This window comes from Anastrepha ludens, chromosome 6 (genome assembly GCF_028408465.1).
Source record: "Anastrepha ludens isolate Willacy chromosome 6, idAnaLude1.1, whole genome shotgun sequence".
Lineage (NCBI taxonomy): Eukaryota > Metazoa > Arthropoda > Insecta > Diptera > Tephritidae > Anastrepha > Anastrepha ludens.
In genome coordinates, this window is record NC_071502.1 from 10,282,396 (window position 1) to 10,304,414 (window position 22,019).

Here is a 22,019-nt window from a genome sequence, read left to right on the forward strand (position 1 = left end):
TTTTGGTATGTTAGATGTATCCATAGTTATGTAAACTTATTTCTGTCTTTGAAAATTAGCCACAATGAGCAGTAAAGCACTATCTGTCATGCGTAGAGATCGGATTTTTATGCAAATTGAATATTTTATTATGATGAGTTTCTACCTATGATGTTAAACAAAAATACGCACTTGCATAAGAATTCGATCTCTAGTCATGCGGTATTCTCTCGCAGTCTCGGTTCAGTTGGATTTTTTAAAATGTCGAAAAAACTTAAAAAAAAATCGTAACTTTTACAGTTTTCAATGTACATATGCTCCCCATCCGAAGACTATATTTAAATAAAAAAATCGGTTGAAAACGGGTTAGTTGTGTATTTTTACTTCATGAAAAACACCATAAATCGGGCTTTTAACAATAAATAAAAAAATTGAGGGTGTTTTGAATTTTCTAAGCACAGTTTTGTGTTGAACTGGTCTTGCCCTAAAACGTGCACTATATCACTTGATGAGTTCTTTCGATTTTTTTTTATTTTGCAGCACGGTGTAATAAACCAGCAAGAGTCTATGTTGTCATGCTGTGGCGGCCCTGTCATTTTGCCAACGTGCTGCAATGGCAATAAATATCGTACTTTTTTAATGGCAATAAATATCGTCCGTAAAGTCGAAATTCGATGGAATTGAGCTAATTTTAGTTTTAGTCAACTTTGTTTGAAAAAATGTATTAGATTTGAAGAACTCACAAATGCGTTGTTGCGAATAGTAGAGCAACATTCATGGTCTTGGTGCAGAATTACGGATATTCATCATGATTCCTGCAACAAAATCATTTAGATGCATTGTTTGGAAAAGTGATGCTATACATGTGTCTCTTTTGACATACTTCTGGCTTTTGTAAATGTAAGATTTTGACTAATGAATTCATTAAAACTTATATTCTCTTCTTGGGGCAAATACGACTTAAGAGATGGGCGTAAAGCACTGAGACATTGGAACGATTCTTCAAACATATCCTTTTGAAACATTTCTGAGTCGCTAACGAACTCACCGAGGGATGAGAAGCTTTTTGTTTCTCCTTTATATGTATCTACATATACATATATACTCGAATAATGGACGTTTACGTAATCTTTCCGTAAATGGCCGAGCTTCTCCTCCAATTTATGATGTGCGTCCGTATGTTTTCCACAAATGGAAGGACTTACAGTTTTGTGAATCTTCCGATTCCGTTTTTTTGGGACACGTATTTTCATGGCACTCCGAGTTTTGCCATTGTCTGACGAGAGACAACCGCTATCATTTCGTGTTTCATGTCCGAAGTTTTGAATCGGGGCTTTACCGAATGGTAGTCGCTCACCAACCCATTTGGCTATAGCGGCTTGACAAATACAAATGATTCGAAAATTTCATTTTCTTTTGAAAGCGGCTATTTTGCTACTAATTTTGAACACGGTTGGGTCTTTACTTTGCAATACCCTATTTGAACTTAGGTCCTAAGGCTCCACGGAGCACACTTTGAGTTCGTCTAGCTTGATAGGCAAGCGTAGAACAAGGCTATTCATGCCTTTCCGACGGTGATGTAGAGCTGCAAAACCATGAGAAGGAAGAAACGAACTCTAGTCTCCTATGTGACGGCGTCGCACTCTTCAAAAAGAGATTTTGGCATCACGGAACTCCATTTTAGCCACTCTAAATTAGGTGATGGATATTGACTTGCGAGGACTTATGAGATCTGTTCAGTCCCGTTTTGATGGTTCATGGGAAAATAATTAAGCCAAATAAGATACCGCAACGGTCCTATGGCCTAAGAGTACCTATGTATCTCTCAACATAAACAAATTAGTAAGAATTTTGTGGTGTTTAAAATCCAATTTCGCACTAAAAGAAGCTGAACAATACTACAAAGTGGCGCAAAATTAATCATCCATTTTATTTTTTCATAACTTTTTTACTAAGTAAAAAATGGTTTTGAGTGATGGAAATCTGTATTCTGACCTTCACCCACACAAGTGACAAATATGACTGACGTACTACAAAACTTGGAAAATTGTAAAACTTTTGGTAGGGTGATTAATTTTGCGCCACCTTGTACTTACAATAGAGATTCAAAAAATCCATGAAGCGATTTTCAGAAAATAAAAAATCAATCTCGACATATTTTCATATTCTACTGAACCCAGGTAAGGCTCTGGTTATAGAAGCATTTCGAGCATACATAGACCTAAGTAGGCCTATATAGAAAAAGTCTGAGCAACGAAGAGATCTGGGGGAATATCAAGAAAAAGAAGGAGCACGGAGCAATTAACTATATCGTTTAGTATATGGAAGACGAAAGGCAAAGGCAAGATTATTTTCCTCCGCTGCAGCGATTTTAGACACTTTGAGGCTTCTCAAGGCTAACTTTATTTCTTCACACTTTAACTAAATATGTAATTATTTTTAAAGCAATTTTATTTCAGCCAGATTTATATTTCTCCCCATTTACCATTTTTAAATAAAAAAAAACCCAGTTTAGTCCCCAATCCTCAGTCTCTTCGGCACCTTTTAGTGATGTTTCGTGAGATTACAAAGATTCGAGGCATTGAACTCCAGTTGCCACACAGTCGCCGCAAGCAGCTATTATGGCAAGACAAAGAGCAGATAAATTCTCCACCTTCTCCAACAATAAAATGAAAAACTTAAATAAAATAAAAAACAAACAAAATTAAAAGCTAACAGTCATTTGAAATGACAGTGGCGCAAGCGAGCTGCCATCCTGGCGGAGCTTAGTTCAGTGTCGGCAACTGCTTACTTTGCATATCCAGGCGACAATCTGCGCATGCGCATACGCTTTAGCGTCGATAATAAATTTTTCACATTTGGAGTCATTGCAGTTGTTTGCTGGCAAATTTAGTGCTGCCTCGGCGGTGTCTCTTGATAGTTTCCATTTCGCAGTTAGTTTCGCTTTTTTAGAGCTTTTGGCGGTGCCTTATTTGTAGCAAATTTTTATGTGAGAAAAAACATAGAAAACAAGTAACGCAAAGTTCAAGGGCCCCATTGCATTTGAGCGCAACGACGCCGCACAACGAAAGCGAATGCCAGCTGAGAGGAAGGAGGAGTGCTGCCAGTGAAGGAGTCAACTTTTAATTTATTTCACAAAGCTCAAGGTTATGTTGTTGCTTTAAACAAACAAACAAACAACGAAAAAAATAAGTTAAACGAAAAGTTGCAACCACATTGATAAGCGTCCAGCGAGTGCGTGTGCGATTTTTAGCAACTGATAGCAGCAGGAGCGTGCTGCTGCATTCGATTTAGTCCAAATTGGTACATTAGTTGCAGTAACGATGGTTCCAGGTTGCACATCGTTGCTTTCTCTGCGGCAGCCATTGGCAACACTGAACCGCAGTTACATTTGAGTCTTCTTTTGACGAGTTGCATGCAACGCCTATCGCGCTCACCTGGCCAAAGTTCGTTTAACGTTTCGTTAGTTGACCCGTTGCGCATTTGCTGGTGGCACAACAAATGCCATTAATACTTTTTTATCTTCATTTTGTATATGTACATTTGCATGTACCACTGCCTTTGTTTCAGTTTGCCGACAAATTTGGTGAAGCGTCCACCAAATGCTGCCAGCTTTGTGACGTTTATTTGCTTCAATATTTATGGCGCAGAATTTTAGCAATAACAATAACTGTAGCGAAAATTTAGTCATGGTCAGCAAGATTGTCGTCGCGTGTTGGGTTCTGTTCGGTAATCTTTATCGTGCAACAACGCGTATCGCATTGAATGCGGCACCACTTATCCACGCATGATATTTTCAATTGTTATGTGGCGTGAATTTCGGCTAATACTGTGGGAATTTACTTTAATTAAATCTGGGGATTATTAATCAGGGAACTAATAGTAGGTAGAGTTACAATAATGGACAAGCCCAAGAAAGATGGTGTGTTTCTTGATTTAGTCCTCGAAAAGGAAATCAATTTTCGGCTCATTTTTTCTTTTTAACTTTTTATTCAGAGGTTTGCCATTAAACGCCGACCACAGTAGCTACCGCGGAAATTTGCGACAATGTCAAGAGAAACGTGCAGGTCCTAATGACGCACTTAAAATTTTTTTAAAGCAGGATGCGGCAACTTGAGACAGGGCTTAGGAACTCAAATGGCTGGAAGTTGGGTGGAAAGGTCTCAAGAGGAATTTTCTGCGACAAATTCCCGATTAAAATTAAATTTAGGCTTTTGGATCACTGTAGCTTGTAGCAGAGGTCGTAATATCTGTAAAAGACGCAAACGTTTGACAGCTCAATTTTGGATCAATATTACCTCCTTAAAAATACCTTTTCCACGTATCAATCATATGCCAAAAAGAATGCTTGGTTGGAAATTAATCCGGTACCACCTGGACTGACAAAAGCTAATCACAAATATTTGCGTCTGCAGAAAAAAAACAAGCGCCCACTAACAGATATGGCACAATAACTAAACTAGCTTTATTTGCATTCGAAATTTCCATACCTATTTTGCAGTACAGGAATGCTGGACCAGTATATCGCATCCAAAAATTTGCTCAAATTTGGAGCCAAAATGTCTCTGAGCCAAAATGTCGGCTCAAATATATCAACTGTAGTCGATAGCGATTTCATGTAAAGGTATAATTTACTCTACGAGGTCACGAGAGATCTCACGAAATATCCAAGTATTGCTGGTTACTTGGTTTTAGTACAAATTTTACTGCAAAGGTTTGTCGACCCTTATTGGCTCCTGCTGGGTGTTCCTGGTTCGAGGTTCCTAGCAGTATTCTGTTTTGACAGCTTTCGTGGAGAGCTCTTTTATTCTACGCGTGGCGGAAGTGTGCGTTGAGGATCAAAATTGAATCATGAAAATTTTCCTCTCCATAAAAATTAGGAATCTTATTTAGGGAAGAATTCGAAGATTTCATTCTAGAATACTTAAAGACAATGTTAAAAAAAAGTTTATAAAAAACTAATTTTATGAAAAAAAAAATTAAATGAAAAAAAAAAAAAAAAAAAATAAAATATTAAAAACATTAAAATAAAAATAATAATAATTTAAAAAACGCTATTAAAAAAAACACAGTAAAAAAAAATTAAATAAAAAAATTTTAATTAAAAAAATTTTCAATATCGAAATAAAAAAATTAAAAACCAGTCTTGTGGTAGCATTAAAAAAAAATTTGTGAAAAAATATTTTTGAAAAAATTATTTAAAAAAATAGTTATAAAAATGAAAGGAAAAAATAATTTAAAAATATGGAATTAAAAAACCTCAGTAAAATAAAAAATAAAATAAAAAGTTAAAAAAAAAATTAAATATTTAATTAAAAATATTAAAATAAAAAAATGTGTTTTTAAATAATAAAAAAATTTGTTTACCAAAAAACCAATTCCAATATCGAAAAAAAAAAGTCGGACGGATGATAAAAATGGATTCATTACAGCAATCCGAAGAAAAGAAAGCCATGAGAGCTGCCCGGTCATGCTTCTACGTCGTCACCTCGGCCGAATATTCACGCTGCGAAGGTTATGCTATGTATTTGGTGGGACCCAGTTTATGTTAATATATTTATTATGAACTGTTAAAACCAAGCGAAACCATCACTGGGAATCGGTATCGACGTCAATTGATGCGATTGAACCGATCACTGCGCGAGAAGCGGCCGCAATACGCGGAGAGGCATGAAAAAGAGATTCTACAGCATGACAACGCTCGGCCTCACGTTGCCAAACCCGTTAAACCTACCTGGAAACACTGAAATGGGAAATCCTACCCCACCCGCCATATTCTTCAGATATTGCACCGTCCGATTATCACCTGTTCCTATCGATGGCATATGGTCTAGCTGACCAGCAGTTCCATTCATATGAAGACATCAAAAAATGGCTCGATCCGTGGATAGCCTCAAAAGATGTTTAAGATCTGTTTTACCGCGACGGTATACGAGATCTGCCAGAAAGATGGGGAAAGTAGTAGCCAGCGATGGGCAATACTTTCAATGATTCACTTCTAACCATTTTTTCAGAATAAAGTTGTATTTTAATCAAAAAAAAAAACTGCAAGAACTTAGTTGCGCACCTAATATATGTCTCACAACGCAGGCAAGTACTTAGAAGTTTTTTAATTAAATTCATTTGCATTTCTCTCTAAATTCAATTACGCTGCAATAATCGCGAACACAAATGCAGCAAGAAGGCAAGTCGCGTGTCACTTATGTGCAGCTTTGTGCAGCACGCGACTTGTGGCGGGTGTACGAGAGAAATCAGTTCATAATCCGTATCGATTACAAGTCAATGGCAATCATTACTGTCGCAATCAAAGCCAATTGAGTGGCTGGCTTCCTGCTTGCAACAAGTCTTGCAATCACACTTTACTACTTGCACAACTCTTTTCATTTTTTGTTTGTTTATTTTCTCTACTTCCTCATATTTGGATTTTTATCTCATTTTAATTAATTTATTTCCATGCATTTGCTGTGAATGCTGGCTTATTGACTGCCTGCTTGTTTTGATATGCAAAGTGTGCCCTTTGTTGCGTTGAAGTGGCTGTTTGTTGTTGTTGCTGCTACCGGTGTTGTTGCGTGTTGGTTTTCTTTCTTCACGAATGTGCGTGTGGCACACTTTTCGATCGTGTCAACTTCCCGTTTGATTTTGATTTTGATTTTATTTCACTTAAGCTTGCGTGGGTCGTTTTGGCTTGGCGTTGCTTCCACAACATTTGCAGCAAATTATTTTTCTTCGCTTTTGTTATTTTATTTTCCTGAAATAATTTCTTTCCTATATACTTTTTGTGTGAAAATTAAGCGGAAAAATTCATTTTGACAGCTGTGTCACTACAACGAACACTTCATGCAACATCTTGTGGCAAACGCATATTTGACTGACAAGCACACGCACACACACACACATGCTTAAGCATCCGTAGTTATTACGAATCTAACGCCCTGGAATATGCCACTCAACGGCATTGCAGGAAATGTTACCGGCAGCGATATGGGCTTTATTGCGTGTTTTCGCGTGTGTGTGTGTGCGTGTTTCGTGAAGTGTTAACGACTTTAGCCTGAATTTCACTTTTCATTGTCTGGTTAACGTATTTTGGTGTCACAGCCTGCTTTGCAACTAAAATGCGCATTCTGTGTTCGTGCGCGTGTGTGTGTGTAGGTGTGCATTTTGATCGATTGGTGCCGCCCGCGTCCCTTTTATTTTACTCCATAGCCACTGTCTTTTTGCTGCTTCTTCCTTTACCTTTCTTTCTTTTTGGTTTTTTCATAGCTTGGCTGGCGATGTGTGTGCTTTGGGAGCAATTGGCATGGCGCCTCTACATGCCATATTTAGGCCACTTCGGTGGCACAGCTGACTCTGATAGATGGCAGACACGCGGCAGTGTTGGCATGTTGTGGAAATGTAATACGCGGGCGTTGCGATAAGTTACGTCAGCAATATAAGCACACATTAATTATTTTTTGAATGGTTGAAAGACATAAATAATGCAGCTTCCATGCTTTCATGTGACACACTATGCTGGTGGATTTATATATTTGTGCCCTGATTGTTGGCGCTTATTGCTTTTGCCTTGAGGTAGGTCCTGTTTGTGTAGGAAATTAATTGTGTCAGATATCTGCTTTCTACCTACACTCGAGTATTTACTGTTTGCACGTAATGCAGTTGAATGAGCGATATTGGAATTTTATCAATACATGCATAGATACTTACATATGTTTATATCGGGGCATGCGTAGTAAGGCGTGAATGAGTTGAAATGGAGGCTTTGATGGAAATGCAATTACTTCATTTTTTGTTTTTCTTTTTTTTTGATAATACGTCAGCTCATTGAAAAATGTACACATTTAAAAAAAAAAAACACACTGACCCTTTCCAGATATTAACATTTATTACAGTTCAAGTAGAGCAGATCAATGAAATCTGCATGGGGCGACCGTTATAGCAGTAAGTTCGCTGCTGGGTATATTGACCTAGGCCGCACATTACTTTACGGCGTAGACCGGGGGCTAATGAATTGGATTCGTTCGGTGCTGGCCCAAAGAATCGTCACGGCGCGAGCTGAGGAAGATCTGATGGTGTCATCCGGGGTTAATAGAGGTTGCTCCCAAGGCGATGCGCTGTCTCCATTGCTCTGGTACATGATGACCGATCCTCTGTTCACCACCTTAAACGTTTCGGAAATCTACGCACAAGCATATGCGGACGACGTTGCCTTTTTGGAAACAGGCCCTTTGCCTATGAACATCTATAGGAAAGTGCAGAAAACTCTGGATATGATTGACACTTGGTGCTGTGCGAATGAGCTATCAGCAAACCCCACCAAGACTGGTATTGTCTTCTCCACCAGAAGGAGGAAGCTTGATGGACGCCTTCTACCTAAGCTAATAGGAGTGACAATCCAACTAACCAAAGAAATGAAATATCTTGGAATAATCCTCGATAGAAAACTCCTTTCGGAAGTCACACCTTGAAACAAAGACAATGGCAACCCTGATATACAACGGAGAATCTTTCTTGCCAACAAGTGCTACATTGGACTAAATAGGCAATTGAGTAGTAAAGTCCTCTCGCGACGAATAAAACTAACACTCTAACACTAAAAGGCACTCATCATGTCCGTCCTAATATATGGCGCAGAAGCTTGCACGCTGCCAACATCCGATGAGGCGTCACTTGGAGTGTTTGAGGAAAAGATTCTGCGGTAGAGATTTCGACGGCGACGGCGAAAAACAGTGTATATTAGCTTTACGGCGAGCATAACTATTTACATTCCTCTAGCGCTCTTGATTTAGTGGAAGAGAAAAGCGAGATCTAGGCTGCAGAACTGCGTGAAGTTATCTCCAAAAGGTACACTAAGGAACCTCCAGCCGTCGGACTCGTACATTTGCAAAGAACAGCCTCTTTCGCTGCCGAATCCCCACACAGCTTTTGCAGTGGGGGTTGTACGGAAGTCCAAGATTTTTCGAAAGAGTCCCGTTTACCCAATGACTGGTCACCACCGCTATGAGTTTGGAAATTGAACGGCGGGGAATTCCTAGCACTTAACCGTCCTGCTTCTGTGATTCTGAGGTCAAAGTGTTTTTGAGATAGCACACGATAAGATAGAACTCCATGTGACTTGCGCTTTTTCACGAAAGAAATTGTGCAGTTTCCCTTTAATAACTGTTAAGAGGACAACGATTCCTGAGATGGCAATAATTGAAACCGCTTCTGGCGACTCTTTTCTAACAAGCTCATCGGCAATTTCTTTTAACTCTATGTTGGTATACCCTGGAACCTAGCTAAGAGAAATGTTTCTTGTACATCCGAGACGTTTCATCTTCACCTTATTGGCGTTGCTCTGAAGAGAGCTGCAACACGGCGACGACAGGGCCTTGATCGCAGCTTGACTATCGGAAGAGATATTTATGTCTCCCTACCAACAGCGATTTCTAAGCATTTTGCATCCCTGCAGCATGGCGAAGATTACTGCTTGAAAAATACTTCTGGTTTTCGGCAGTTTAAAGGAGACTGAAATATTAACTGACCTAGAAAAAATCTCCGGATTCCATTTCGGATCCGTCGGTGAATACAGAGGTACCTATGCCCGTACAGACTCTCTCCTCCTTCTAATCCAGTCTGCTTGGAAAGATGGCTCCAGAGCAGCCCTCAAAACTCAGTTTGCGGATGGAGAGATATATACGAAGCACAGAGAGGAAAGAAGAAATCTACCTCAAAATGGTAGCACCATGTCCTACCAGCGCTTTGAGCGGCAATGGATTGAACTTCAAGACCAACGGCAAGTAAGTGCAGAATGACGTTAAGGGCGGCAGTGAGGCATGTTCTACACGCCCCAGGGATGCAAATACATGCAGTCCTCTGCACTCTCTCTAACTTAGAGGTGTTTTAGCCCTTTCGAAGAGCTATCCACCAAATGCTATCCACCGCAGCCATATGCCGAAATTGGCAGACCCACTAAGTTGTACATCCAGTACCAGTAGCACAGTACGACACGTGGCTTGAAAAAACGGCACTTTATTATAATAACATTTTATGGGCTATAAAACCAAAATTTTTTGTTTTCATTCCCATAAAAATTTGTCAAAATTTTATAATTCTTGTACAAAATTTGAAACTTGCACTCTACTTATATATGTACAGGGTTGCCAATATTCGACGGACCTATCTGGCAACCCTGTATCTTTTGACACAGACGTCAGATCGCTTAATGACATACCGCGTTGGAAGCGTCAGTCCAAGCAGATTTTTACTATGGAACAGTACACGCCACGCGAGCGCTCCCAAATTGTTGAAATTTACATTCAACAAAAGAAGTCAATTGTGAAAACTCAACGTGCGTATAAAAAATTAAATAATGTGAAAAGTGCGCCTTCTAAGAACACCATTAAACGTTTGGACGAAAGGTTTTCGACTGGTGATGCTCCTTCTAATCCAAAGAGTCCAAATCAAAACCGACCAAGGCGATCGGATGAGCCAGTGTTGAGACGTCGCCAAGGACATCCCAAAATCGCCGTTCTCAGCAGTTGGGCATTGCTCGTACCACTTTACAACGAATTATCCGCATTGATTTGCATTTATTCCCTAATAAGATTCAATAAACGCAAAGATTGTGGCCTGCGGTAAAGCCTCGTCGGTTGGAATGGGCCCACAAACACATGGGTCCGTCGAATATGGGCAACCCGTATATATTTGCACCACATGCAAGCGCAATGCCTTTGAGCTAAGAAGCATACAGTGACTATTCACCGAATTCGCTTTCACTTCATACTCGACTACTAGCGAATTTTTTTATCACAAAACTAAACAAGCGCATCCATTCTACTTCATTTCATTTCAGCTAACTCGTTTATTATGTCCGAATGCATTAAGAAATTTGTAGTGAAATGAGAAAAAATTATAATTCCTACAACCAGGCAATAACGACAAATCGAGAGAGAAATGCCATTAGAAATTGAAAACATGCAAAACTAAAATCGAAACCTGAGGAAGAAGTTGGCCGACAGGCTACAAACGTCAAATGTCATATACGATTACTTCACTTCAAATCTGTTAATTGAAAGTAGACTGACTGTCCAACTGACTGACGGACACTGGCGCGCAAGCTTGTTAGCTGTTTGATCGCCTGACTACCCACTGTCTCACTCACTATTCAGTCACTCGGCATTAGCCACTATTTCAATGAACGCACATCAGCGAAATCATTAGCGACAACAAAAAAATAGCCAAAGAGCAGCCGCTGACAGGAAAGAAAGAAGCCAAAGAGTTGCTGCTGCTGCTGCTGCTGAAAGTGCCAATGACAATGTTGGCCGATGAAAGCCTCAGCAGCAGCAACAGCGCTTCACCGATCGCGCCAATTATTTGACTCATTCAAATGGACACACTAAAATACATAAATAAATTGTTGTGGACATGAACATGAATCCATGCGTCGAGCACTTTTACTTTCACATGTGAGAATGTTGCAAGCAACATATGTACATATAGTGTAATAGTTAATATGCATATTGTTGCTAGCGTATGTCATCCACACATACATATGCATACATGCACTCATATGTGGCAACAACTCATGCGATGGCCAGACAATTTATATTTTTTGTATGCGATCGTTTCGCTGTATGGATCTGTCTGCCGGCATAGAAAGTCCAGTCGCCGCACAGCCAATAAAGGTCAAATCAAGCGGTCTTCATGTAGTTGCTATGTATTGTCTATTGGTTGTTGTCTGTTGTCTATGTGTCGTTGGTTCACCAGAGGTTTATCAACTGCACGTTCGTGATGTATGGTCGCTTAAGTGGCGGGTTAATGATGTGTTGTTGCAACAATGGTATTGGTTTGAGGCCAAGCGTTAGACAACGTTGAGGGCAGCAAGAATGTGCGGTAATTAATCACTCGGGAATATTCGAATGTATTCGAAGGCTTTTTTGTTGTTGCTTGTAGTTTTGGAAATTGTAGAATTGTTGGTACACTTAAGTTTTCCTCTTTGGTTGCTTGCATTTGGGAATATTGAAAACGAAAGTGAAAATTGAGCGAAAGTGGCAAAGTGATGGGTGATGGAAATATTTTTGACTTTTAACTGAGCAAAAAATTTAATTAGTATTCTTTGTAGTTTTAAATGGTTCCATTGACTAAGACCCGTAGCAAACGCCGAAAATTTAAAGAAAAATACCGAATTTCATTTTGGATATAAAGGGTAATTAAATTTTAAGGGCCGATATTGAATGTGAACCACACCTAAACATCAAGCTCCTTTCTACATTTCATTTGACATTTTTCAATTTCAGACTAACTCAATTTCAACCATAGATACACAATCGAGCAATGGTCAGAATGGTGGCAGAAAATGGCAACAGTGAATGACCAATTTTCGAAGAAAATCATTTTCAGTGATGAGGCACATTTTCACCTCAGTGGATTCGTCAATCAGCAGAATTGCCGCATTTGGGCGAATGATAATCCAAGAGTGATTGCCGAAAAACCAATGCACCCACAAAGAGTGACTGTTTGGTGAGGTTTATGGGCCGGCGGCATCATTGCGCCGTACTTTTTCCAAAATGACGCCGGTCAGGCAGTTACTGTGAATAGTGTTCGCTATCGTGAGATGATAACGAACTTTTAATGGCCCGAATTGGATGAAATGGATGCGAACGATATGTGGTTTCAACAGGCCGGTGCCACTTGCCACACTTGCCACGAAACAATAATCTCACGTCGCGGCGATGTCAATTGGTCGCCAAGATCAAGTGATTGGACACCGTTAGAGTTCTTTCTTTGGGGTTATTTGAAAGAAAAGGTGCACGTCGATAAGCCAGCAACAATTCAAGAGCTAAAGGATGAGATAATTCGGCACATTAACGGCATAGAACCTCAATTATGCCTCAGCGTCAACGAAAATTTGGACCATCGGATGGAGGTGTGCGATTTCGCCGATATTTTATTTCGTATGTAATTGAGCCATACCAATATTATCATAATGAAGAGAAATGGCAATAATTTCTTAAAAAAATTGTATTTTATTCAAAATCAACACCCACCCTTGAAACTTAACCACCCTTTATTTTTAGTATTTTCTTTAACCACCGCTGCCATCATAAGGAAACATTAGTTTATTCAGTTCAGTTCTCGCGAAGAATATCTCTTGCCCGAAAAGTGCTACTTTGGACTAAGTAGGCAATCTAGTAGTAAAGTCCTCTCGCGACGAACAAAACTCACACTCTACAGTGACTCTCATCCTACCCGTCCTAACGTATGGCGCAGAAGCGTGGACGGTGACAACATCCGATGAAGCGACGCTTGGAGTGTTTGAGAGAAAGATTCTGCGTAAGATTTTTGGACCTTTGCACGCTGGCAATGGCGAATATCGCAGGCGATGGAACAATGAGCTGTATGAGCTTTACGGCGACATAGACATAGCGCAGCGAAAACAGATTCAGCTTCTATGTTGGCCGGGTCATGCTGCCCGAGTGGATACAAACTCTGCGGCTCTGAAAGTATTCGATGCGGTCTCAGCTGGCTGTAGCAAAGGAAGAGGAAGGCCTCCTCCGGCCGATATAGTTAAAATTTCAAGTCAGTTGTTCAAGATGTTTTCGAGTTACGAGTGCGTCCGTTCCGAGGAAAAACGCTTTTAAAGCTTTCGATAAAAGTGTTTACAAGTAGACAAATTTTCAAATTTAGTCCTTGGAGTGTGCAATTTCTAAAGCATTAGGGCGTCTTCTGCGTAAAAAGAAGGTTTCTTTTTTTTTTAATTTCTACTGTTGTCTAACCGTGTCTTAAGTTTTACATCTTTCTTCAGATTTAGCCGGCATTGTGTCTCAGTGGATACTCGTACATACTTCGGGTGCAGCTGCGAAGGCAATCGGTAATAGCGAGTGGGATATATATAATTTGCTATGTTTTCGCGAGGAAACAAAGGGCGACAAGTGAAATAATTTACTTGAAAACTTAAGTCGGCTCTCGCCAACCAGGTAAAGACATTTCTATGAAATTCTACATCACTCACATATAAGCTAATAACGATCTCCTTCATCGTGGCAAAGCTTCTCATAAGCTCGTGGAAAGCTTGATCGTGAGCTTACAATAAAATCTATCTAAAATAGCCAAAGTCAGGGAAATTTCTTGAAATAAGTAAAAAAGTAGCGTGGAACTCTGTGCATACTTGGAAAATATTATTGATTTTGTTAAGATTACAAAAATAAAATCAAATTAGGTTAGGTTAGGCTTAGCAGCCGAAACGCACATAGAGACAGCGATGCCACTTAGACGACGAAATGGGTCCATTGTGAGCCTTCAAAGTAAATATTAAAAAAAATAAGTTTAAAGTAAATATTAAAAACAAATAAGTTCAAAGTAAATATTAAAAATTATTTGCCTTCAATGGCATATAGCCCGCAAGAAGACTACAGGAATTCAATATTTTGGATAGTTTTGAGCTTTAATTTTTTTTATTTGCAATATATATTTTTTATTGTCTAACGAAAACTGATCAAAATAATAATGAACATCTCAAAAAAACAAAGGTGAATTATAAAAATTTGTGAAAATATTGCTGTAGTTTTCTCGCTAATAGTTTAAAAGGTTGTCTTAGAGCCATTCTACGTATCTGGTGGACTGGTAACTGGATTTAGAATGTCCTTACTCGAAGGGGTCAAAGACCAATTGAAATTGAGATTCGCGAAATAAAATGGAAATGGATTGGTCATACAATCCGTAAACCTGTTATTGGCATCAGCAGTATGTCGTTGGACTGGAACCCGCAAGGCTCTCGTCGTAGAGGACGACCAAAAAGAATATGAAGGCGAAGCCTATTTAATGAAATACGACTGTTGACGATTCGCTTAAATGGTCATAGACAAATTTGAAGCCTGCAAATCGACCCCAATGGAATGTATTTGCTTCGGCAATTTGCGCCTCCAGCCGGCGCTCTCGCAAATAATTATAGTTTTTTCGCGGGCTGTACAAATTAATACTCCCTTGCCGCATAGGGCTAAGCCTTCTTTTAAATCTAATAATAGACTTACTAGCTTTTGAGAGGAAAAAGTTAGGGGCTTTTAGAAAGAGGGAATGGAAGAAAGCTTTAGCAAACCTGCAGCGCGCGAAATAAGGGATGAAACGCTAAGGCTATGGCAAGACCGCTGGATTAACCATACACGCGGCAGACGGACGGCTGGGCTAGTAAAAGACGTCGCTGCATGGAAGATCTATGCCTATGTGTTTCACATGGAACGTCTGGAACTTCGGTGAAGTCAATTTTTATACAAACCCAAATGCTTTCGGAGCACGGCTATTTCTCGAAATACCTGTTCAAAATAGAGAAATGCAAACACCCCAAATGCATATACGGGAATGCCACCGAAGATGACGCTGAACACACATTCTTCCAATCCAACACACATTTTTTCTGAGAACAAGAACTTCGAAGGCTGGAGAATGCACTGGGTGACAAAATGATTGAAAATGTAATCGACAAGATGCTAAGCAGCGAAGAAACGTGAGAGATCATCAGTGGTTTCACGGAAAGAATTCTCCGGATAAAAAAGCGAGACCTGGCAGGCACATAGGCATATGTAGACCTTTGTAATAAGGAAGATGGAACGCCACTCTGAAGTAACGCGACAGCGGTACCAGAATGGGCGACGCTTCAAAACGAGGGGGAGTGTTTTAGCCTCCGGACATACCCTTTGATCAAAAAGTACCGGGTTGACTGTTTACTTCGATTGCCAAGGCGTAATGCACCATGAGTACCGGGCCAGACAGTCAATAAAGAATATTATTTAACCATTTTGAAGCGTTTGAGAGATGTTGTACGCCGTAAACGGCCGGGAATGTGGGCGAACAATTTTTGGATTTTGTATGATGATAACGAGCCCAAATTGTGCTGGATTATTTGACCAAATACCAAGTAAATACCATCGTGCAAGCACTGTATTCTCCTGATATGATCCCGTGAGACGTCTTTTCGTTTCCCAAGTTGAAGTTACCACTTCGTGGAAGGAGATTTCAATCGATATAGGAGATCAAAGAGAATGCGAAGAAGGAGCTGAAGGTCATCCCTTCGTCGGCCTACCAGGGGTGCATGGAGGACTGTGTTAAACGTTGGCACATGTGTGTTGCTTGAGACGGGCCATATTTTGAAGGAGATAAAATAAATTTTCCTGAAATTTAACTCTGTTTTGTTTTATTTAAACATTCCCGGTACTTTTTGATCATAGATCATTGCTGCGACGGCAACTTTGATGATGTATTAGGCATTTGCAACCCCCTCAGCCGCGAAACAAAAAAAAAGCTTTCTTTTATGAACATAAATTTACCTACTAGTTTCTTCTATACTTTTCTAAGAATTAGTTAACCCTTTTCTACATTTACACAGCTGACAACTCAATTCCATTGATATGCATTTGAAAGACTTCAGCTACCGTCTTTCCCCTATTGTTTGCCGTACATTCCAAAAGTGGCTTATTGTATGTAGTAAAATTCCAGTGAAATGACACATTACTGCTTTGAGTAAAACAAACTAAGCAAATCATGTCTCACAAACAAACAAACACAATTGATTTACATATACGAGTATGCGGGTAGCTGCATAAATTGAAATGGAATGCAGTCCAGTGAAAAGCTGCCAGCGATCAGTTGCTCATTATAAGCAACGAGGTCCGCCGCCACCACCTTCATTATCGCCATCAGCAGGCGCAACTTGTTAATCACTTTAATAAATATTTTCTATGTTGGCCGCGATAAATTTGCATATTTCCTATCTGCACTCACACACGACGACTGCACTTATTGTCGGAAAGTAAATCAAGTTGTCCACCGTTCAGTTGAAAGCCAGCTGAGACCTTCAACAGTGCAATAGTTCAACAGTTAAGTTCAATTGCATTGATGCGCTCAGACGTTTACAATGTTTGCATACATCTCGCGCAAGTGTGCTTGTATGTGTGCATATGTGTGCGTACACACCCATATTTAAATATTTGCCTCCCATGGAAAATGAGCCAATTAACCGCAAGCAAAGTTGCGGTCGTACAAAAGCACGCCATGAACAGGCAGTCCAAATGCGTACTCGTATGTACTTAAATGTCTGCTGTGTTTGCGTGTATGCACGCATGAATGTGTGTGTGTGTGTGTGTTTACCAAGAAAAGTGATAACTTAATACCACTAACCGTTAATAAGTAACTTAAATATTTGCGTATTACTGACAAACAGTCTACGGAACTAATAAATAAAAATGAGCGCAAAAAACATTGATCTAGAAAAACGCAGCTGCGGTTATTGTCTTACCGATAAATACTCGGTTTCATAGTGAAGATATTTTCAATGAACTACTTCTTGATAAATATGCTATAAAATACGTGAGACATACATACATAGGAGTACATTAACATATGTGTTGAGAGTTTTTCATTAAATCTAGCATTTTCAGCAGTGCCAGCAACTCACCTGCAAAGAAAAAGTGAAATAATTATAATTAGAATAGGAAATCAGCGACATTTTTAAAATTAATTTAAAGGCTTACTTATTTCTAAACTCCGATAAATTTGCGAAACCATCGTGCCTGCACATTTTCAATAATAAAAATAATAATCAGTTGGCCTGATATATTAGATAAGATTTGTGGCGGGTTGGACAAGTCCAAACACTCAGTCAGGAGACCATTGTACTACACTTCAATAAAAATAATAGAGATAGGAAAGATAAAAATTGGGTGATAAGACGGAAAAATTAGTTTGAGGTCACTCTTCCACAAATCTCTTGGATTCATTGATAAATCTTAAGAGATCCGGAAGAGGAAGTGTTTCCACGACAGTCGGTTCTACGTTACCGAAACGACCCGGACTTATATCCGGCCAAGGACTGTTATTCCAGTAACATTCCCCGTTTGTAAGTATGGGGAATGTTTATGCTGCTATAACCACAACAACAACAGGAAGAGTATGAACTTTATCCATACTCAGTATGTCGCAACCCAATATCCTAAGTCTGATTCTGGAAAAATTAATGAATAATTTATTACTGTGATCGCTTACATTCTGAGAGACCAGATGGAGACTGATCTTAATTAAGATTCAAGGGGGTATTCTAGTGTATAATTTAAAAAAAATCGAAAGTTGTTTTTGCATATTGTTAAAATTTAAGACTATGTCATTTTTGGTGACATAGCATCGGTTCCGATCCGTATTGTCTGAAGACTTTGAACGCGTTTTTCTCAAAACAACTTTTTCCGAGCTGGCGGTATCTCGATCTCTAATAGACTGATTTACTTCAAAATTAAGGATGATATTCTTTACATATTTCTTCATCGGATGATCCTTGCTCGAAACTATAACTTTTCATTTAGGTAGGTAAAATGGTTGAAGTGCCAGTCTGCCACTCCTCAGCAAGCGCCAATGCGTTATACATCCACAGCACGACCTGTGGCTTGAGTCCCCATTTTTTGCCGAACATAGATTTTCAGGAGTAGAAGGCTATACTGGCCTTCTCTACCCGATTTACAATATGTAGCTTCCAATGGAGTTTGGAGTCAAGTATCACTCCAAGATACCTAACTTCCGATGAGAGCGGAGGAACGTGGTTATTTAATTTGGGAAGTCGAAAGGGTGGAGGTTTATATTTACTTGTATTTAATAGCATCAGCTTCGTCTTGTCAGAGTGGAGATCATTTAGCATTTAAAAACCAAAATCGGAATTGTTAAAAAAATATGCAAAAAACAAATTTTTTTTCAAACAGCCGCGTTTTTGTGAATTTTTTTTTTTTTTTTAACTTGTCCAAGGCTCACTCGATAGCGGCATCTATAATAATTAAAAATCTGTTTATAATAACTAAGAATCCTAAAAATTGGGAGCCTGGGTGCCTCAAGAGCTCAACAAAATAAACAAAGAAAGTCGACTTCAAATTGCTTCTCAGCATCTCGGCAGCCATCGAGCAGCACGCGGTCATGAACAAAGCTTTTCGTATCGCATCGTCCCGGGAGATGAGATGTTGCCCATACGAGTGCATCAATATGAAGCAAAGAAAGGAGTGGGTGGCTCCGGAAGATACGCCAAAGCAGAGAGTCAAGCAGGATCTTCATCCAAAGAAGATCGTTATATGTGTTACGTGGGACTAGGAGGGCATCGTGCTCTGGGAAATCCTCGAAGAGAATGCCACTGTCAACAAAGAGCTCTAAATTGCCCAGCCACACTGCGTGGATGAGGTTATTTGACTGAAAAGATCTGATCGACGACCTACTCAAATCATACTTCTTCACGACAACGCCAGACCCAATGTTGCACAAGTCGTCAAAGCCGCACTTCAAGAGTTCGAATGGGAGGACCTTCGGCATCCGCCGTATACTCCGGACGTTGCACCGACTGACTACGATCTTTTCCACTCCCTGTTAAACTATATGAAGGGCGTTACATTTGATCACAAAGAGTACTTAAAAACTGGCTTCTTTGACACCAGAAAAGGCAATTTTTGGCGGAATGGTTGTAAACAGCAATGGGGAATAGATAGATGATTAACTTATTGATATAATTATTGTTTTTTGTTTAAATAAAAGTCTTCGGTAAAAATGCTACGAGCTTATACTGTGTTGGGGAACCAATATTTTTACAACATTTGTACGAGTATTATGAAAATTTTGATAGCCAATGATCAGCACTATTGAGTTTTGTCGTGTCTCAAGCTGCTGAATAAATGGCCAACTGCTACCTCGTATGAATGAACGTCAGCTGGAGCACCAAGCTTCAACAAAAAAGGTAAAATAGAAGCCACAAGCGAAGGCCTTGAGTTACGGTATGGCTTTGTAAACTCACACCAAGTTAATTAACACAGAGCGCGTTAATGAAATCACTTAAGATAGTTGAAGTAATGCTGGAACATGCGCGTTCTGCTTGCCACAAGAAGATGAACGGATAGCAGCAACACGTTTGGGGCAACACATTAGTAGAAGTTGTAGGCAGCAATGATGCTGCTACGCTGCGAAGACGCCGAGGATGACGACGTTGATGCCACGAAGACAAGGCCCAGTTATGCAATGTACGAAATTGTAACAAACGAAGGCACGTTGACAGCGGCTGAAAACGGCAACAAAGTAGAACACGAAAAAAGACGAAAGAATGCAAACAATGAAGATCGAAGAACGTTTAGGTTACACCAAATGCATTTTTTTCGGCCACCACTTCGACTGTAACATTGTGTTGCATGGTCGCGAAGGCTCAGGAAGTACACAAATTTAGAAGCAGAAAATTTGTGTAAGCCACAAAATAAAACAACCGATTCGCCAATAACCGCTTCGTGATTTTCAGAGCGACCAGAGGAAGAGCCAAGCAAATGTGGCAAGTAGCAAAACACACTAAAGGCAAACAAACTGCATTTGTCACTTGTACTATGTGCAACAATCAATGCCATTGCATCGCTTGTGTGATTTTAAGAAAAATCATAAATTTGCCCAACAGCGAATGTGCAGCAGCGCAGCCGAACAACACAGAAACTTGCCACAAACTACAAGTGCTACCTATGATGTTGGCATTAAATTAAAGGCAAAACATTAAAGGAGTTGCACTTAAGTGGTGCACACGCCAAGATGTGCGAAAATACAAAACAAAAAACAGAGCAATAGCCGCAACGATAAGTGGCATTTAGGTACTTGCAACATGGCGAAAGAACTATAGAAGGGTGGCTATATATTGGGGGATTGGACATGGAAGCGCTTGAGTGGCAACGGCAATGAGAGGCAGCAGTTACTTGCACTGTGCTTAAAGTTAATTGCACGTGCAACAACGTCGACTGCGTCACCAACGAAGATGATGTTACAACGTCGGTCATTGTCATCACCAGTTTCAGCAGCAGCTGCTGCTGCAGCAGAGGCGAGCAACCTCACAGTCAATGTTGCCACAGCAAGGAACATCATCGAGATTGCCACTTGCAAGAACAACGGCAGCACACTCAAAAGCGCTACTTGTCACGTCGTAACTTTTGAGTGAGCGAGTGTGTGTGTGTGTGTGCATGTAGATTCACGACGTTGCCGGTGACGGCGATTTATTTTAATTATTGAAAAGTGCCATACTATGGTGATGACATGCAACAGCGAGCAAGAGTGCCAGAGGCAACAAAACTTTAAAAAATAAAAAAAAAACACACGGAAAATAAAAGCTTCAATAATAAGAAGAGAGCCCTATTGCAACAACACTAACAATCAACCAACAGGAAATAGACGCAGGTAGCAGAGGACCCTTGTTTGCCGCAAGTGGCTTTACCACTTTGTTGTTGTTAGCACATGCCTTTTTCTTTGCTGTTGTCTTTTTTCATATTTTTTTTTACTAAATATGTATGTTGCAACAAACATGCAATTAACAAATTACATGCAACTCACTAACTTTGACTGACTTTGCACCTCCACCGTTGTGCCAAATCAAGTTAAACGTGTGGAATGAAGTATTGATTTGCGCGTATGTGGCAGCTCACCGCATTTAAGTGCAAAAGTTGTACTCTTTTGTTGTTGTGCTAAGTGCTACTGTCTGCATCATGTAGCTGGTAGTTGCAACATGCGTTGCAACAAGAAAAATCAATTTTCATAAATTGATCAAACAGAAATTATAAACAAGGCGCGCAATCAGTGTTGCAAGCGGAGTATGTAGCATGTTGCATGTTATGTAGATGAATATTGTGCGACGGGAAACAAAATTTTCTGCACTAAGATGGTTTTTTTTTGTTTTTTGTTTGGAATTTAGGTATTTTAAGGTTTTGGGCGGATATCGATCACGAAAATGTGTCCAACGTCGTGCTATGTCAAGTTTTACTGCCAACCCTAAGAACCCAGCAAATATGACCTGTATTTAATGGGAAGCTTCTTCTCGCATGAAACATAGTTAACCCCTTCCCTATTGCCAAGAAAAGATTAGTGGAATCGAAAACTTTGCTTAACTTTATCAGCTTTACTATATAATTTTCTCAGAAATGCTGTCAGAGGTCTGTCAATGCCTACAATTTTCAATACTTAGCGCAGAGCTGGCCAACTGGTAGCTTATACGCGAAGTCGCCAATCAAAGATGGTTCCGAACCATGGGCTTAGCC

General features: G+C 39.8%; 1 protein-coding gene across 1 annotated transcript in view; it reads right to left on the bottom strand.

Annotated features, from left to right (window-relative positions):
- Positions 1-20,853, bottom strand: part of LOC128868888 (uncharacterized) — a 90,053-nt gene extending 69,200 nt beyond the window's left edge. The window contains exon 1 of the mRNA XM_054111458.1: positions 20,691-20,853. Coding sequence (XP_053967433.1) covers positions 20,691-20,853 — 163 coding nt within the window. The remainder of the gene's footprint in view (positions 1-20,690) is intronic.
- Between the last annotated feature and the right edge of the window lie 1,166 nt (positions 20,854-22,019).